At 35.0% G+C, this 20,077-nt stretch overlaps 1 protein-coding gene across 4 annotated transcripts in view; it reads right to left on the reverse strand.

The window, feature by feature from the left end:
• SOX5 (SRY-box transcription factor 5) overlaps positions 1-20,077 on the reverse strand; it is a 997,819-nt gene that overhangs the window by 322,489 nt on the left and 655,253 nt on the right. For all 4 annotated transcript variants that reach the window (XM_068560002.1, XM_068560001.1, XM_068560003.1 and 1 more), the window contains one exon: positions 16,621-16,852. In XM_068560002.1, coding sequence (XP_068416103.1) covers positions 16,621-16,851 — 231 coding nt within the window. In that variant the 5' untranslated portion in view covers position 16,852. The remainder of the gene's footprint in view (positions 1-16,620; positions 16,853-20,077) is intronic.

Here is a 20,077-nt window from a genome sequence, read left to right on the forward strand (position 1 = left end):
TGAATGATAATAAAACCATAGTAATTATCATGTACCTCATTAACTATTTCCTAAAATAAAATCATTACGTAGCCTTTAGAATGCCCATGCAAGAAAACTGAAGCAATTTTAAAATATATTTTGTTCCAAAGTATTTTTGCTGTTTTGTTTTGTCTTGATGTTGCTTCCCTCTGGTAAACTGTTTGGAGGGAGGTATAATATATGAAACTGCAGAAGAATGCTTTGACTTCTATCATTGATTTGAAGAGCAACTGGGCTGAGAAAATTAGAAGGGTGACGAAAAGGGAGTTCACATCAACTGAATACTCATGATATGACAAGCACTGTGCCAGGTAATTATTTCATTTAATCATTATATCAACTCTCGTTGAATTAAGTATCATTATTTCAACATGTAGATATGGAAAGTTGCACTCAGAATGTCTTCTCTGAACAAAGGTTTTGGAGACATTAATTCATCCATTCAACTATTTTGAGATACTGGCTGTGGGTCAGCCACTGTGCAAGACTCTAGGGATACAGTACTGAACAAGACAGAACTTTTACCCACGGGGACCATTTCTCCTTTAAATGAGTTTGGATCTCAAGTTCAAGATGAATTACATCCAAAGATACTGACAGGGCTACATGGTAAGACTACTGAACCACTTATAATGGGGAGAGAAATGTGGGTAATATTCCTCCAGGTTACTAAAAGGGAAGCATGACTATCAGGAGACCAAAAGAAGACACAGTGCTTTGTTCTGGTAATTAATAGTAATTAGTCAATAGCGTACAAACTATTCAAGAACTAGAGCGTGCCAGGCATGTTTCAAGGCCACTTATGAGAATTCTATTATTTAATCCTTATGACCCCTCTATATATTGGGAAGTTCTATTATTATCCCCAATTTCAGATGAGAAAACAAAGACACAGCGAGATGCCACAAAATAAGACAAGATCACACACATCATAGCGAGATGCCACAAAATAAGACGAGATCACACACATCATAAAGTGTGGAATTACCATTGGAACCCAAGCTGTTTAAGGGAGAGTGGAGGATCTTTACCACTGCATTCTGTATCTCATTATCTTATCAAAACACAGTTCTGACTTGGCTTACGTAGATTTATATTGTAGTGGTGGTTGCAGCTGTTGAACAGCCTTAACAACATTAAGCAAAAATTTAACTGCCAATGAACAATATTTGTGATAATTGAATCTGTTATAAATATTCGACTGAGGGACAGTGTCTCAGATTGAATGAATGGTCTCCTTTTTAAATAGACAAATATACCAAAAAAAGAAGAAGAAAAGAAAAGGAACTTTTTAATCACAAGAGCTTGAGATTTCTATTGGATTTCTCATTTCAAAAGTGGTTTTCCTTAACTTTGGGTTTTCCTATAAGTTTCTTAAATTTATAGGAACTGAAAGCATCTGACATTTAATACCATGTACCATTTTTCTCCTAGATCAAAGAACTTAAACATTTCTTTAGGCACTTTAGCTAATAACTAACATTTACTAAGTTCCTGCTACATTCCAAGTACCAAAGTGCTTTATGTGAATTGAGTTCTTTAAATATTACAAGCACCCTCTAAATTAGATGCTATTGTAATCATCCCCATTTTACAGATGACAAAATAAGGTACAGAGAATTTCATAACTTGCCAAATGCCATACAGAGATCAACCAGCAGAACTTGGCATTTACCCAGTAATTTTGTCACTAGAGGCCTTCTAAACCATTATTTTATGCCAACAGCAGAGCTTTATAGCCAGAGCACAAATTAATACTAATCTTTATGTGAAAGGTTTAGCAAATAATCTTCTGAAGTTTCACATATTGCCCAACAGCCTGTGCAGAACTTCGAGTACACATTCTGAAATAGTTAAATCTGCTGGTCAACTTAAAGCCAGCTAGAAGAAAATTTAAAAAGTTATCTCTTGAGTTAAGGTAGAATAATCAAGCAACAACTGTTCCACCTACATTTCCCACAAGTATTTCTAAAGGTTTCTAAAATTATTTATTCTGATAAACTACAAAAATGATTTTAATGTCTGTATGAGTGGAGAGGCAGTGAGCACAGATATTGAGTTCTGAAGTCATGAATCCAAACTCTACCACTTATATATTAAGCAAATCCCTTTATCTAAGACAGCTATCTGCCTGAGAAATGGAGATAGTCACAGATGCTGAACTCACTGGGTTGATGGAATTGGCTAAGATACTAAACGTAGGGTGGTACATAGAAAACATTGAAATATTATACATTCCTATTATTATTGATGATGAAATGCCATATTCTAAAGAGCACTGACTGTTTGAAATCTTCCATATCTGGGTCGCAAAGATCAGACTATAGACAGGCTATAAAATATCTTCACACGAGACTTTCAAAGTTGCTTCTTATGTTCTACTGATGACCCTGGGGAGATCAGAGTCTCAGATATACAAGAAGCATGTTCTCCGACTCCTGTGTCCCCTAGTGTGCAAAGCATGCCAGACACCACCACAAGGCCTAAAGATGGATCCTGGTTACAGCCCAGCTATCTCCCCTTTTCCAAGATGTGTATTTACACAGAGGGAAGGGTCCAGAAGTGGCAGGAGAGGTGGTTACTGAGCTTAGTACATTATTAAGTGTAATGTTGTTTAGCTATTGTGACTTGTTTTCTGTTACTCATTAAAATAGGTTTTCTCTTTTTACATGGTACATATTTTATATTTGCACATAATACATACTCTATATTTGTACATAATTTGTAATACAAAGCTACTTAATGGTAGCTTTGCGATTATATTCATTTTCATATCCTACCTCCATTTAAAACTTTTTATTTACCCTTAGAATATTACTTTCTCGCTTAGGGACATCAACCAACAAGATTAACTGTTTTATCTGGAGTCAGGCTGGATTTTTAAAAGCTAAGAAGAGACACTGAAGTAAACACTGCTTCTCTATATAATGATAACATTGTTTGCTCTGCTGCCACAGAAGCAGCCTTGACTAAATAAGACACAAAATCCAGTCACTTGTGTTCATTTACTTTATCATGTGATGTCAGTGTCACAGAGCCGGCCAAGGCTGCTCTCCTTACATTCACACCTCATCTGCTCACATGTTTCATTCCTAAAAATGGTCTATAAAAATTTTTGAAAGCATTTTGCCTTTGTACAAAGAAGATATGTAACCAAAGAGACTGATGATTACAATTGTCAACCTAAGTTAGCTTCACATTTATTTCTCATTTCAAATAACAAAGAACTTTCTCCCCCTATCTAGTAGAATAGAGAAAAACATAAAATTTACTTTCTAGAACAAGAAATGTGGAAAATGGCATACAATGGTCAAAACTGGTAGCATAGTGAAATACAATCATGAATTTAGTTTTAATGCCAGCATAAATTATGGGCATCTCAGACCTTACGGAGGAAATGAAGAATTTAAATACACTTAAAGCTTTTAAATATACCTAATGGAGCATTAGAGTTCTAAATATTTTGAATTCATATTGTCATTTCCTTTTTTTAAGAAAATTTTAACATTTTATTGGAGTATAATTGCTTTACACTGATGTGTTAGTTTCTGCTTTATAACAAAGTGAATCAGCTATACATATACATATATCCCCATATCTCCTCCCTCTGGCGTCTCCCTCCTACCCTCCCTACCCCACCCCTCTAGTGGTCACAAAGCACCGAGCTGATCTCCCTGTGCTATGCGGCTGCTTCCCACTAGCTATCTATTTTACATTTGGTAGTATTTATAAGTCCATGCCACTCTCTCATTTCGTCCCAGCTTACCCTTCCCCTTCCCCGTGTCATCAAGTCCATTCTCTACATCTGCATCTTTATTCCTGTCCTGCCCCTAGGTTCTTCAGAACCATTATTATTTTTTTTTTTTAGATTCCATATATATGTGTTAGCATATGGTATTTGTTTTTCTCTGACTTATTTCACTCTGTATGACAGACTCTACGTCCAGCCACCTCACTGCAACTACTCAATTTCGTTTCTTTTTATGGCTGAGTAATATTCCATTGTATATATGTGCCACATCTTCTTTATCCATTCATCTGTCGATGGACACTTAGGTTGCTTCCATGTCCTGGCTATTGTAAATAGAACTGCAGTGAACATTGTGGTACATGGCTCTTTTTGAATTATGGCTTTCTCACGGTATATGCCCAGTAATGGGAGTGCTGGGTCGTATGGTAGTTCTAGTTTTACTTTTTAAGGAACCTCCATACTGTTCTCCATAGTGGCTGTATCAATTTACATTCCCAGCAACAGTGCCAGAGCATTCCCTTTTCTCCACACCCTCTCCAGCATTTACTGTGTGTAGATTTTTTGATGATGGACATTCTGACTGGTGTGAGGTGATACCTCATTGTGGTTTTGATGCGCATTTCTATAATGATTAGTGATGTTGAGCATTCTTTCATGTGTTTGTTGGCAATCTGTATATCTCTTTAGAGAAATGTCTATTTAGGTCTTCTGCCCAGTTTTGGATTGGGTTGTTTGTTTTTCTGATATTGAGTTGCATGAGCTGCTCATAAAGTTTGGAGGTTAATCCTTTGTCAGTGGCTTCATTTGCAAATATTTTCTCCCATTCTGAGGGTTGTCTTTTCATCTTGTTTATGGTCCCCTTTGCTGTGCAAAAGCTTTTAAGGTTCATTAGGTCCCATTTGTTTATTTTTGTTTTTATTTCCATTTCTCTAGGAGGTGGGTCAAAAAGGATCTTGCTGTGATTTATGTCATAGAGTGTTCTGCCTATGGTTTTCCTCTAAGAGTTTGATAGTGTCTGGCCTTACATTTAGGTCTTTAATCCATTTTGAGTTTATTTTTGTGTATGGTGTTAGGGAGTGTTCTAATTTCATTCTTTTACATGAAGCTGTCCGGTTTTCCCAGCACCACTTATTGAAGAGGCTGTCTTTTCTCCATTGTATATTCTTGCCTCCTTTATCAAAGATAAGGTGACTATACGTGTGTGGGTTTATCTCTGGGCTTTCTATCCTGTTCCATTGATCTATATTTCTATTTTTGTGCCAGTACCATACTGTCTTGATTACTGTAGCTTTGTAGTATAGTTTGAAGTCTGGGAACCTGATTCATCCAGCTCCATTTTTCTTTCTCAAGATTGCTTTGGCTATTTGGGGTCCTTTGTGTTTCCATACAAATTGTGAAATTTTTTGTTCTAGTTCTGTGAAAAATGCCATTGGTAGCTGGATAGGGATTGCATTGAATCTGTAGATTCCTTTGGGTAGCATAGTCATTTTCACAATGTTGATTCTTCCAGTCCAAGAACATGGTATATCTCTCCATCTGTCTGTATCATCTTTAATTTCTTTCATCAGTGTCTTATAGTTTTCTGCATACAGGTCTTTTGTCTCCTTAGGTAGGTTTATTCCTAGGTATTTTATTCTTTTTGTTGCAATGATAAATGGGAATGTTTCCTTAATTTCTCTTTCAGATTTTTCATCATTAGTGTATAGGAATGCAAGAGATTTCTGTGCATTAATTCTGTATCCTGCTACCTTACCAAATTCATTGATTACCTCTAGTAGTTTTCTGGTGGCATCTTTAGGATTCTCTATGTATAGTATCATGTCATCTGCAAACAGTGACACTTTTACTTCTTCTTTTCCGATTTGGATTCCTTTTATTGCTTTTTCTTCTCCGATTGCCGTGGCTAAAACTTTGAAAACTATGTTGAATGATAGTGGTGAAAGTGGGCAACCTTGTCTTGCTCCTGATCTTAGTGGAAATGGTTTCAGTTTTTCACCATTGAGAACGATGTTGGCTGTGGGTTTGTCATACATGGGCTTTATTATGTTGATGTAAGTCCCCTCTATGCCTACTTTCTGGAGGGTTTTTATCATAAATGTGTGTTGAATTTTGTCGAAAGCTTTTTCTGCATCTATTGAGATGATCATATGGTTTTTCTCCTTCAATTTGTTAATATGGTTTATCACATTGATTGATTTGCATATACTGAAGAATCCTTGCATCCCTGGGATAAACCCCACTTGATCATGGTGTATGATCCTTTTAATCTGCTGTTGCATTCTGTTTGCTAGTATTTTGTTGAGGATTTTTGCATCTATGTTCATCAGTGATATTGGCCTGTAGTTTTATTTCTTTGATATTGTGATATCAAAGAATATTCATCAGTGATATCAGCCTGTAGTTTTCTTTCATTGTGGCATCTTCTTCTGGTTTTGGTATGAGGGTGATGGTGGCCTTGTAGAATGAGTTTGGGAGTGTTCCTCCCTCTGCTAGATTTTGGAAGAGTTTGAGAAGGATAGGTGTTAGCTCTTCTCTAAATGTTTGACAGAATTCACCTGTGAAGCCATCTGGTTCTGGGCTTTTGTTTGTTGGAAGATTTTTAATCACAGTCTCAATTTCAATGCTTGTAATTGGTCTGTTCCTATTTTCTATTTCTTCCTGGTTCAGTCTCAGAAGGCTGTGCTTCTCTAAGAATCTGTCCATTTCTTCCAGCTTGTCCATTTTATTGGCATATAGTTGCTTGTAGAAATCTCTCATGATCCTTTGTATTTCTACAGTGTCAGTTGTTACTTCCCCTTTTTCATTTCTAATTCTACTGATTTGAGTCTTCCCCCTTTTTTTCATGATAAGTCTGGCTAATGGTTTATCAATTTTGTTTATCTTCTCAAAGAACCAGCTTTTAGTTTTATTGATCTTTGCTAGTGTTTCCTTCATTTCTTTTTCATTTATTTCTGATCTGATCTTTATGATTTCTTTCCTTCTGCTAACTTTGGGGTTTTTTTGATCTTCTTTCTCTAATTGCTTTAGGTGTAAGGTTAGGTTGTTTATTTGAGATGTTTCTTGTTTCTTGAGGTAGGATTGTATTGCTACAAACTTCCCTCTTAGAAGTGGTTTTGCTGCATCCCATAGGTTTTGGGTCGTCGTGTTTTCATTGTCATTTGTTTCTAGGTATTTTTTGATTCCCTCTTTGATTTCTTCAGTGATCTCTTGGTTATTTAGTAGTGTATTGTTTAGCCTCCATGTGTTAGTATTTTTTACAGATTTTTTCCTGTAATTGATATCTAGTCTCATAGCATTGTGGTCGGAAAGGATACTTGATATGATTTCAATTTTCTTAAATTTACCAAGGCTTGATTTGTGACCCAAGATATGATCTATCCCGGAGAATGTTCCATGAGCACTTGAGAAGAAAGTGTATTCTGTTGTTTTTGGATGGAATGCCCTATAAATATCAATTAAGTCCATCTTGTTTAATGTATCATTTAAAGCTTCTGTTTCCTTATTTATTTTCATTTTGGATGATCTGTTCATTGGTGGAAGTGGGGTGTTAAAGTCCCCTACTATGACTGTGTTACTGTTGATTTCCCCTTTTATGGCTGTTAGCATTTGCCTTATGTGTTGAGGTGCTCCTATGTTGGGTGCATAAATATTTACAATTGTTATATCTTCTTCTTGGATTGATCCCTTGCTCGTTATGTAGTGTCCTTCTTTGTCTCTTGTAATAGTCTTTATTTTAAAGTCTATTTTGTCTGATATGAGAATTGCTACTCCAGCTTTCTTTTGATTTCCATTTTCATGGAATATCTTTTTCCATCCCCTCAGTTAGATTGTCATTTCTTAAAGAATCATTTCTCTTGAACATGCTCCCCCCATCTTCCTATTAGATTTTCTATGCTATAGAATTCCTTTCTATTTTTTAGCTTATCACCCCCAAGTCAAGGTATTTGTTGAAACTTTTATTTTTTTATTTATTTTATTTACTTATTTTGGCTGTGTCAGGTCTTAGTTGCAGCATGCAGGATGCTGGTTGAGGCATCTTTAGTCACGGAATGTGGACTTCTTAGTTGCCGCATGCATGTGGGATCTAGTTCCCCGACCAGGGATTGAACCTGCGTCCTGTGCATTGTGAGCAGAGTCTTACCCACTGGACCACCAGGGAAGTCCCTGTTGGAACTTTTAAAAGAGAAGCTATGGGAGTCTAATTGCCAAAATATGTGAGGAAAAGAAATTGCAATGAAAGTCCAATGCTACCTTACGTTACTTTTATGACTTTACTTTCTTAAGATCCAAATTAAGTGCTAATGGTTGTGCTTTTTAAAGAGACTGCTATACAAAGATTACTTTTCCTTTTTAGGTCCAGTGGATAGTAGTATCTAACTAATACAGCCAAGAGGAAACATGGTGTAAGTATTATTTGAAATATTTCAAGGTCCCATTAGCAATTTAGTTATGGAGTCTTGTAGATTTCATTCCAATTCCCAGCATTCAGGCACCAACACTGCAAAATTTTTATTTATTTTGGATTCTCTTAGGTAAGTGTCCTTTGCAAGTATAAAATAAGAAATGACAAACTCATTGCTATTATCACTCATATTAAGTTAATATAGTGCCACTAACATCAAAATTACTTTCTAGTTATGTAAAATGATCTCCATTCCCTATTTCTCATTTTTACCAATCTCTATAAAATCTCACATTTTGGAAATAAATAGAAAGACAAAAGCAATTAATTGAGTTGAAGAAAGAGTCAAGAACTGAATGAAAATAGTGACAGACGCTGTCAAATAATTTAATATGAAAGCTAGTTATAGGCACACAAAGAGCACAGGCATCCGCTAAAGCACTGTGTCCCAGACATTTGGATTCACAGATAAGTACAATTTCAAAAAATAAGTTGCAAACCAATACAAGGTTCTAAGTATATTTTGTTTGTTTTTTTGCCAAGTAAAGATATTAAAACTAAAATTATCACTACTTTATCAACACTGGATCATGAAAGAAAAGTTAAAGAATATAATCTCTGAATAAACTAAAGAAATATATCATATAGTTTTGTAAAAAACTAACTATACCGTCTCTGTTTACTAAAAAATCAGTGAAAACTTTATCATAGACCAATTGATCTTTATTAATCACATACAGTAAGAGAAACCTAGCCTGACTGCAGGAAGGTTTGGCAACCACCCAAGAGGCAGTATATGTAAATTAGAAGGAAGTATGTATCAGAGCACAATGGTGTTGATTCTCCTACCCCCTCTCCCTTCCTGATAATGGCTCCATTGAGATCCACAAGAGGATCCATTAAGAAGGTTTTCTGATAGAGGCAAACTGAAAGAGAGAGGAAGAAGAGGAGCAAATGAAAAGAATCAAAGGAGGAAAATGAGGTAGAACTGAAAACAAACATCTAAGATACAGAATGAAGGTTGGTTCCCAAACTTTTGATTATTTTTAACTTCCAAATACAAATGATCATATCATGCAGGTATGAGAATAACAAATGAGATCAAGATGAACACCTATCCCTTCCACAAATTCAGGAACACTATTCAAGCATGCCTCCAGCACTGCTTCCTAGCATCCTTGCTATTTCCAGTATCCTGGCCAAGTATTCCACCATTCTTTCCACTTCATTCAAGGTGGTAACCCAGATTAAAGAACACGAATAACTAAAGTAGCTGTTTTTATTCCTATTAATATGAGGCACATATTTTACTAACTTCCCTACATTTTACATTAAGACCTTTACAGGGCACTTTGTCTTTAGTATGTTTTCTTATTTTTTTCTTACTTAATTATTTCTTCTGGGAACAAGATATTTATGACAAAAGCAAAACAATCCACAAGTATAAAGTAAAGACTCTGCATCAACAGTAATGATCCAATGTGTATGTATTTTTTGATATCTTGGAATCTAGTAATTTTCTTATGGGAACAATTTCATATTAATATGTTTCTGATCCCCACAGATGAGATACCTTTCAACTGTGAATCTCCTTAGCACTTGTTAGCCTGTATCAGGGTTCTAATATTTTATATTACAATCTCGTGATTTTTGTGCTTATCTTACCTCCATATTATGTAAAAAACTACATGAGGGAACAGACTAGTTCTTACTCATTTCTGCATCTCTGCTGATAGGTATTCATTGTATATATTTGAGTTGAATTTTTCCACAAGACCCCTATTAAATGAAAGCCATTAAATTCCATTAGACCAAATCTTCTTAAGCAAACACATTTTGCCCCATTACCACAGCATTAGAAGTTCTTACTCATTCCCCTGTCACTGCATAGCACTCTGTGAAGAAGCTAACACTAGACCCTCATTAAGTGTCCTGAACTACCCCGCAATTCCCACATAGTGCTTTTTTTTTTTTCATGTGAGAATACGTTCATTAATTTCTCAAATCCTAGTTAGCTTCAAACTCAACATAGTACTTCAAATACTGTGGACATCATATGAATCAAGGTTTTATGGCAACAGGACAAAACCAGATCTATTGCACAATTTAATCCAGTGGCTCTGATGGACCCCAAATGATTGTTCTTCACATGTCCTCATTCCTTCTAGCCCTGGGGGTAATTTTCAGAAACAATGCAAGTGTAAAGATTGAACCACTTACATTCAAACACAAGCCTAGGATTTTATCTAGCTAAACAGGTGTGGTATTTTCTGACAACATTTACAGAATAATGTTTGTAACAATGTAATTTCATTGTATGATAAACATCAAGTTAGCATAAAAAACAAATTCAAACTTGTCACCATTTTCACCTTGTTTCAATTGAATTGGCCTTGTTCATATAAGCAAGGCTTATCTCTTACAAAGACAACAGTTTATAGATCAAGTGTGTGAAATTGGGTATGTGTGTGTGTAGAACTATACTGCCTACACTCATAATTTTATACTGCCACACTGCACATATGGTTTCCAAGCTTACTTTATCTGAATCTTTCTGAATCTATTCTCCATGCTATTAAACTGAGCACATTCCACATCATTCAAAAGTAATTACATTTTTGTCTAGAGTGTAGGAGAATGCTCTTTCTAAACAATGAAATTCTCATTATTAGAACTGGCACAATAACCGTACTCGTGTTAACAACAGTATGCATTATACCATCACAATAACTTAGGCTAAGTTTGATGTACAAAGGTAACCAGAAATTTAAAAGCTTATAAAAACCACCATATAAAAATAGGAATCTTTACCATACCATAATTAAGGTCCTATTCTGTGACTTATTTTTAAATAACACATGCAGTTTTCTCTTTTCCTTCTTAAGTTTTCTGAACAGGACTTCACACATAAAATTATCCTAGTCAAACATCGAAAATGCATTACTAACAACTGTCAGATTGTAAGCAAAATTTATATAAAGGTTATTTCAAGACACAGCTATCATATAGCAATTAAAATTATATTGGGTAAATAAAGAATCCTAGGAGTTGACAGTGAGCCTGAGCAAGTAAAAGCCTCTCTCTGTCATGTGCACTGAATGAATTCTTTCAGGGTTTAAGTGTTTAAGGTTGCATTTCATACACTGGAACCTTGCTATAATTTTATACTTGGTTCTCAGTTATATGTCCAGCTTCTATAGAAGATCAACTTAAAAAGACACCTTTTTCTCCTTCTGCTGGACTTCACAAAAAAACTGACTCACATTGAATGTTGCTTTATGATAACTATTGACCCTGCAGTGTTTAAACACATTAAGACACATCAACTTATTAAACCTAATCAATACATCATATACCCAGAGTTCTTCAACAATTCCAGGAAAATCTTATCAATATAAGCAATAATGAGATAACAGAATATATTATAGCATCACATTTCCGAATCCACTGGATCTTTAAATGCTAAAAAATTATATGCAAACATAGTATTTATTTCATTTGAAATTCAGCTGTCTATAGAGAGAACAAGCCAAGTTATTTTTTAATATTGTATTCTTAAAATAAATAACTGTATGCTTTAAAAATCAATCTTGGGAAGCAGCCACTCTGCGGTTATACAAAACTGTTCACTCAACTCAAGAGGAACTTAAATCAAAAGAGAGTTTGGTTGAGATAAAAGAAAACATTTTATGGGGGGAAAAAAAAGAAAATTGATTATTCAGTAACCACAGGTGGTCAAGACTTTCATTTCACATCACATTTGACACTAGAACAACCATCTAACCAGCAGAAGTAGCATGCAACCAGACAAAACGAGCACCAGCATGGCCACCATAGAGTCCCCTGGCTGCCTCTCAGGCTGCTACTTGATTTCTCTTCAGACTCACTCTGTTTCCTTCTGGTGCTCATAAATAATCACATTGACTGACATGAAGAAATGTTCTGGATAGTCCTCTGCATCATGAAATAAATCCATCTATATCAGGACTATCATTAAAAATGAGCCAGAAATTATAGTATCTCTTGCTTGTCTCTGAAACTCTGAAGTGACAGCCTCCAAACTCATGTTAAAAAAAGAGGCAGAGGGGACAAGAAGGGTAGATTTGCCCTTCATAAGCATAAAGCTCAGGACTGCGTTTCCACTCATGTCATAACCAGACTTGCCAACCTTGTCTTTTAGCTTTTTGAAGATTATATGGGAATCAAATGTTGCTATCAATTGCTTGGCAAAATTATGAGAGCTTCAGAGAAGGCCCAACAGAATCAGTCTTTTTCATATTTATAATTATGTGTCTCAATCTTACATTGATTAGAAATCTGACAGTATTTTATAATTATGACATTATTATAATTATATATATAATAGTTATATAATATATATAACTATATATGTTATAATTATAATTATCTGATAGTATTTATATGTGTATAATCTGCTTAAGAAAGTTCATCTATAGTGCATTCTGAACAGTGAGTATAGAAGGAAAAGAAGGACTTGTAGTATTTATACCAGTTATAGCTGTTTGGGGAGTTACTCCTAGTTAGCCACTTAGCTTATTTCTCCAAAATATTAAGGCAAAAAACACAACTTCAGAAAGGAAGAACTACATCTTTATCTGACCGAACTCCAAACTTTAACACTTGCATACCCTGAATATGAACATAGGACCCTAATTCCCCAAAATCTTCATATGGCAACAGTCATGAGGTGTACAGAACTTCTATCTCAGGAAATATTTTCCAACCTAAATTTTATACTGAAAGCATTTCTCTATAACTTCAAGTCAGCATTAAAGGGATTACTCAAAAGTTTTACTTTGTCTCTAAACTACGTGGGCAATACAAAATGTAGACCTCTCAACACCTCTCTTTGGAGTATGAATGTCACACATAAACCAGCAATGAAATCTGGAAAGCTGTTTGTTTTTTTTTCCATAAATTGGACTGTATGATATAAAAACCATGAAACATTCTCTCTGTTTTCAAAGATATTGAATAGGAAAACAAATAAAGAATGTATTTTACTATTGAAAATAAAAGGACTTGTTATGTGAATATGACAATGGCCTAGTAGCCAGAAAAAAATACAAGGAATGTGTTGAATAACAATTCTATGAATGTATTCAATCATTTTGATAAATGGGTAAAATATATCTTAATCAGCTTAATAGCTGAATATATCATGCCTATTGTAACATACTTTCTGCACAGTAGTAGATTCTACTCTAGTTCTAAAATTTCTAGAAAATCAGCATATTCACCATGAATAACATCTTAACAACTTTGTTCAAAACATATTTCCTACTTAATCATCCATATAAACTCTGCCATTTAATCAGTACTCATAAATTGAGTATCTATTATATGCTAGGTATCAGAAATACAAATGTGTGTGTATGTGCGTGTGTATGACTGTGCCTTTAAGGAGAAATACAGTGCATAGAAAGCCAGACATGTAAACATATAAATTATAATACAGACCATGAGAAAAGATATAAACAAGTACCATGGATAAAAGAATAATGCAGCAACCATTCTGCCTTGGGAAGTCAGTGAAAGCATCTAAAAAAAAGCAATTTTGAACTCAGTCTCGTGGGAGAAACACAATTCACCAGGACTGTAAAATATGAAAAAGAGTTTTCCAGCTAGAAAGAATAACTATGTGTCATTTGAGGTCACCTGGTATGTTTATGAACATATATGAAAATCTTTGCATGACTGAAGCACTGGGTCTATGGTGGGATGTGGCCAAAGAAGAGACAAAAGCCATATTTTGGTGCTGGTCTATATAGAGTTTCATGCTAAGATAGTTTTAGACTAAATCCTGTAGGCAACAAGGACATACACTAGTTTCCAAAGCGGGATAAATAATCCAACTCTTTTCTCAGGGAAATAAGTCTAGTGGAAGTTGAAAGGAAGACTGGAAAGAGGAGAGGCTGGAAATTTGAGATCATAGAGCAGACTCTTCAACTGTTAGAGATGAAAAGCTGGTAGAATCAAGAAACTTTTGAGGCAGAAACAAATTTAGAAACCAATTAGATATATAGTAAGAGAAAATATCAGTGCTGATGTCACTAAAACTAAGTTAAATCATTTGTATACCAAGTGTATTAACTTCAAGAACAGTAGATCTTAGTCTTTTTTGCGCTACAGATCTACTTGAGAATCTGGTGAAAGCCAAAACCCTACTCACATGTGTGCAAATACAGAATTCTCCATTCATCTTCAGGAGATCCACAGACCGGAGTTAAGAACTTCTCTCCTGGATAAAGTTGCTTGAGGAAAGGAGTTGTGCCTTATGCAAATCTATTTCCATAGTGCACAACAAAAAACTTGGTACAAAGTAGGCAGTTCATAGGTTTCATTTAGTTAAACTGAATTCTCCATTACAAACTGAATGATTTCATTTTCACTAACACCCTGCATCACAGCATCCACTCATGCCAACTATAGTATGTAATTTAACATACTTTTCTCATACCCATCCTTGAGTATTTAAGATAATTTCCCCTTTATCTTTCTGGTATTCTTCTAGTAATAATTATTTATATTCACTCCTTTAAATGTGTGTGTTTCTGTTTACAGCAGTATTACAGGAAAACCAAACCAAGGAGCACTCTCCATAGGGTACTCCCTGAAAGAAGGCAACGGTCAAAATATTGAGAGGGAAAAAGCATGAGCACTGATGCAATGTCAAACGGGGAATCCGACCTCTCTACCCTGTTGAGCTGCATACTACCATTTTCCCCCTTTATTTTCCTAGTTTAACCTTTGTGAGAGGAGGCGAAGAAGTTACATCACTGCACGTAACTAACATGAACTCATAGTAGAGGGAAGAAAAGGAGGAATTATGGATTTAATTTACCAAATAAGAGATGACCAGAAAATTAAATATGTGTGTACTCTTGTGAAGAGCTTATAATGTTTATAAGCATGGAATCCAAAGCCAGACTGCCTGGGTAAACCCTGGTTCTCCCACTTACTAGCTGTGATCTGGAGCAACTATTTAACCTCACTGTGCCTCAGTTTCCTCATCTGTAAAGTGGGATTAATGATAACACTTCATTGAATTACTGTGAAGGTTAAACGAGTAATATATGTCACGTGCTTGAAACGACACATCTGTAAAAGCGCTATATAAGTGTTAGCGAAAACATTATTTTTGGTAAGAAAATTTTGGCACACAGTCAAAAATACCCAGAGAAATTCTGACCTATGAGGCTTAAAATGTTGAATGGAAGTATTTAAATCTAATGTGAATTATCAAAGAACAGTGTTTATTTCCCAGATATTAGAAGATAATCTGATTCTTCTTGCTGATTTAATTCCACATACAGTAATGCAATGACATACACAAGTGGGCATATTTCAGTACCGAACATGTTTATGATATGTAATAATTTCCTAGAGAATGTCAAAAAAACAAAAAACAGAACAAAAAAAAATAAAGGATTTAACAGAATCAGAGCTGTTCTTAAAGGTATGAGGATGTGTGATGAAATATTTTTGTTGGTATGATCTGGTTCAAATTAACAGCACTGACATCCTTGAAGTAGAAGAAGAAGGGCCACAAAAAATGTGACATCCACCCAAGAAGCCATGTTGAAAAGGCGAGGGTGGCTTTACTGGCAGCTAAGTGCCCTGCTACCTTGCTGGCATGCTGATTCTATGCATTTAAGTTCCTAAGAAGAACCTAAAGGCTTTATTTATTTGTGTGTGTGCCTGCTGTTTAAGCTTCAGCCAAAGATGCTATGCTGCCTTCTTCCCTCTCATCCATGAAACCACAGCTTCCTAATCCTCTGCAGTGATCCAGACCCCAGGATGAAGGGCCAGATAAATTATCCTGAGCTGCAAATTCTAGAATAGGAGGTACCAGGGAATTACTGAATTATCAGAGCAACAGAGTGAATGAGACTGAGTTAAAAATTAGTGCAGTAACATTAGAAAAGTATTGTCTCTTTGAAACATATTCTTCTGTAATATTCCCAGTACTGTAAGAAATACTGGAATCCAATCTGGGCAAAGCAGAAATTGAAAAAGCACTGATTTATCGTGGTGGAAATGTTCAAACTATGTTGCAGCTTTATCTGGAAAAATCTTTTACTAGAAATATTATGATACCTAACTTTCATGAGGACTAATTGTAAATGTGTTACTTTAACATTATTCTTATATTATGTTTTTCCCCTAATTAAGTGGGGAATGCCTCAAAAGCAGAATTCTTGAAAATCAAAATCAAAACAAAACAAAACAAAACAAAAATAGCCTATTTATACTCCCTACTGGAATCAATTTACTTATTAAGAATTCTAAGATGTTAGGAGTGAATCTTGTGTATGGCTGTTAAGTAGATGATAATTACAAAGCCTAGGACTGAAGCTAAACTACTAGAGCAGTAGACTGGTCACAAAGTGAGTGTAGGCACAACAGACCATGAGAAACCTACCATTGTATTGTGCTGAGAAGTGGGAGTCCTATGGCCACAAGTCTCTTGCGTCAGCAGAGAAACTGGCTGAAATTCCTCAGAGTGAGGCTTGTTGGGAAAACTCACATGCAAGGGAAGGTGAAAGGCTGGGAGCCCGTCACTCTCCTCTTCTTCCACTTTCTGTCTGCTTGTCACCATGGCTACCTCTCCATCTGCTTCCCCATACGGAGAGGCTGGTCGCTTGGAAGACATCCTGGAAGGAACAAAAGAGGAGAAAATAATGAAACCTCCACATAAATCCTTAATGCCGTTATTGTGTGGTTAGGGGCCATTGTAACAGAAATGCCTTTTTGTGCTGGCAGAGAGCAGGAAACCATCCAAATACCACTGCAAAGCACACGCAATCAGAAACAATGGCCAAGCAGGTAGCAACAGAACAGTGCTTGTTTGTTGTAAGAATAATACACTAATATAGCACTCTCTTGTATTCTGGCTTCTTAAACAAGAGAATTCACCTAAGAACACTGCATAATGAAAGACCGTTCCATTTTAAAGGAAAGAAAAATACCCATCTCATTTTACACTTTGATAGACCTTATTGAAGACAGGACATCTATGAATAGCAAATACTGTTGGCAGTTAAAAGAAGAGAAATAACTAAAATTTCTTTCATCAAAAAATAAAGTAAATGGATGGTTGCCATTATAATGATTTGCATTTTATTAAAAGTAAGATTATTATAAAATGTAGAAATATTTGTTATCAGCAAACCTCAGATCACAAAACAAAAAGTTTCGTATTTGTTTAAAGCTTATTAAGAATTGAATAAATTTTACAATCACTGTTAATTCTGAAACATTTGAGAATTTTTCTCTCTCACCTCCCCATCACCCAGTTTTGGCATTTAGTTCTAATATAAAATTTGCAAGTAGTAAAAAAGGTAAGAATATAAAAATATTTCAGCTTTATTTCCACAGTTCCATGAAATATTTAGATGTGGATTCTCAGATTTATTTATTCCTTAGAATACCTAAGTAAAAGAAAAAAATCAAATAAGGATGTTTTGTTTTGAGGAGCTAATGCCTATAGGACAATGCACTTAGATAACGGAACAAAAATTAAATATTTTTTTGTACTTGAGTCTGGTTGAGAGTGTTATCAGAGGTTAAAAAATAAGTGGCAAATATTTTTAGTTAAACAAAAGAAATCCTTTTCATTAAAAGTTTTACATAGAAGCAGTACAGAGTTAAAATTTTTAATTAAAAAAAAACTCTCTTGGATTTACAACTTGATCTGAACTTGAAAAAGCTCTAATTTTTGTTCAACAAACAAACAGTGTTTACAGAATCATCCATTCTTACCCTAGACCAGTGGAATAGGAGGCAGGAAAGTACTAACTAACTGCCACATCACTTCATATATATCACTGATTTTTAAATTTAAAGTGTACTACCAAAAAAGGGGCCTCTAATCACCATTGAATAATACTATTCTTAGTGTCAGACGTTTAAAAAGAAAAGTGTATTCAAGGGCTGAATATATTCTATTAAGATATAACAGCACAGTAGAAAAAAATAAAGGGAATTAAAATACTGATTCTGCTACTTACTACATGTGAGACTTACTTTAAATCTCTATTTCAATTTACTCACCTTTAAAGTGAGATGTCATATCTACTTGTAATACTTCTTTGAGAAGGAACTGTTTCCATATGAAAAGTGACTTGCAGAGCACTTTGCTCAGAGTAGACACTCAGTAAACAATTGCTGGTGTTTATTTTACAAACTTTAAAACTACAGGGTGACCCACCCCCCTCAAAAACAGAGAAAACAAAAAAAACTCCAAAATAACAATGCAGATTGCCTTCTAAGACTTAAACTGTAAAATCAACATGAAATACACAGTCTCCCAATAGAGAAATGCTCCCTGGCCAGTCATACTTGACAGTAAACTGATCAAATGTACTAGCAAGTGTTAAAGAAAAAAATGTTAATAGCAGGGGTCTTGATCAGCTGAAGAACAGAGGAAGAGGAGGAAATGATAGTGGTTACCATGTAAGCACTGTTTAAAGGAGAAGCAGACTGGGCCAGCACATTTCAGGTATCTTTATTTCTGATCTCATTACCAAGGTTTACTCCAAATATACTCTAAGTATGTAGAAAGAGTAAGGGGCTGGAGCTGACAGAGTTAGAAAAGTCTCAGTCTTGTTGGCGACACCATATCTATCACCAAATTGACAGATTAAACTATACATAGTAACTCTTAACACTAGAGATATTTAACTACCACTGTTTTGTTTCCATGCTCTCCAAGCGAACTTCTGATTCCCGTAAAGAGAATGGAGTGACAGAACAGACTTAAAATACGTAAGGTCTTTGAGAAGTGATCTATCAGATTAAATCAGTAAAGAGAATTTTAATTATTTCTTGGTTTCACATGAAGCTTGACTACAAGGAGATCATTCATTTATTACATAAACCATAGTATTTAGGGTCTGTGTGGGCATTACTATTCTTGCTGGAATTAACAGTCTGGTATTTTGGAGTCTACCTCAGTCTTACGTATAATCAGTCTCTTAACGGTCTGAAAATTCCAGGCTATTATCAAGAGTCAGTTTCTGGGTTATCAAAGCAGAAAGCTAGATTAGCTGGCTTTTCCTAAGTTAATACAATTCTATGACTTTCAGAAGGCATGACCTTTTTGCTGACTTCTATTTCATTAACATCATTATTAATAATGATTATGAAAATTAAAAGTCTAAAAGTAGACATAAGGTATATAAGGTAGATAGTTAAGATATTGCTATTCTCAAGACTTCTAGTTCTTTCAATATCTAAATTATCTTTATATCCAACTGGATAAACAGTCTCTCCATATACGTATCATTTTATGGAGAAAAAAGTATAAGGTCTAAAACACCATGAAGGAGTCATGGTGCCAAAAGGCAAATTGATCCTAAAATATTACATATTTCATCTTTATTTCAACTCCATTTTCAGAGACTTATAGAATGTTCTTAAATGTGTTGGACTTAAGAGTAAAACTTATGCAGTTCAGGTAAAAGATTTCCTAAAGATTTTTTAAATTATTAGAATAAAAATGACTATGGTTACAGTTCAGTAATAGGCTAGAAAATGAGAAAAAAGTAAAATACATAAATTATGTAAAGAGCTATCAATCTGTTGGTTGCATCATCTATGTTTAGTCTACCAAAGTTTGTCTACCAAAGTGTTTCATTTTGGATAGAACAAAGTCTCAATTTTAAAAAAGCATTAAGGAGGCACTGAAAATTTCCAGGTATTGTCTATCTGGGATATGTAGGGTTCCAATTCCTGCAGCTTACACTACATGTCTGTGTTACAGTGAAAAGACACCTTAGAACAACTTGAGTATCTAGGCTGAGCTATGCTCTTCTGTGTTCATTCAGAGATGATTTTTGTCATTCCTGTGGTAGGTGCTAGACCTACCAATGAACAAA

Source organism: Eschrichtius robustus, chromosome 13 (assembly GCF_028021215.1).
Source record: "Eschrichtius robustus isolate mEscRob2 chromosome 13, mEscRob2.pri, whole genome shotgun sequence".
NCBI classification, from domain to species: domain Eukaryota; kingdom Metazoa; phylum Chordata; class Mammalia; order Artiodactyla; family Eschrichtiidae; genus Eschrichtius; species Eschrichtius robustus.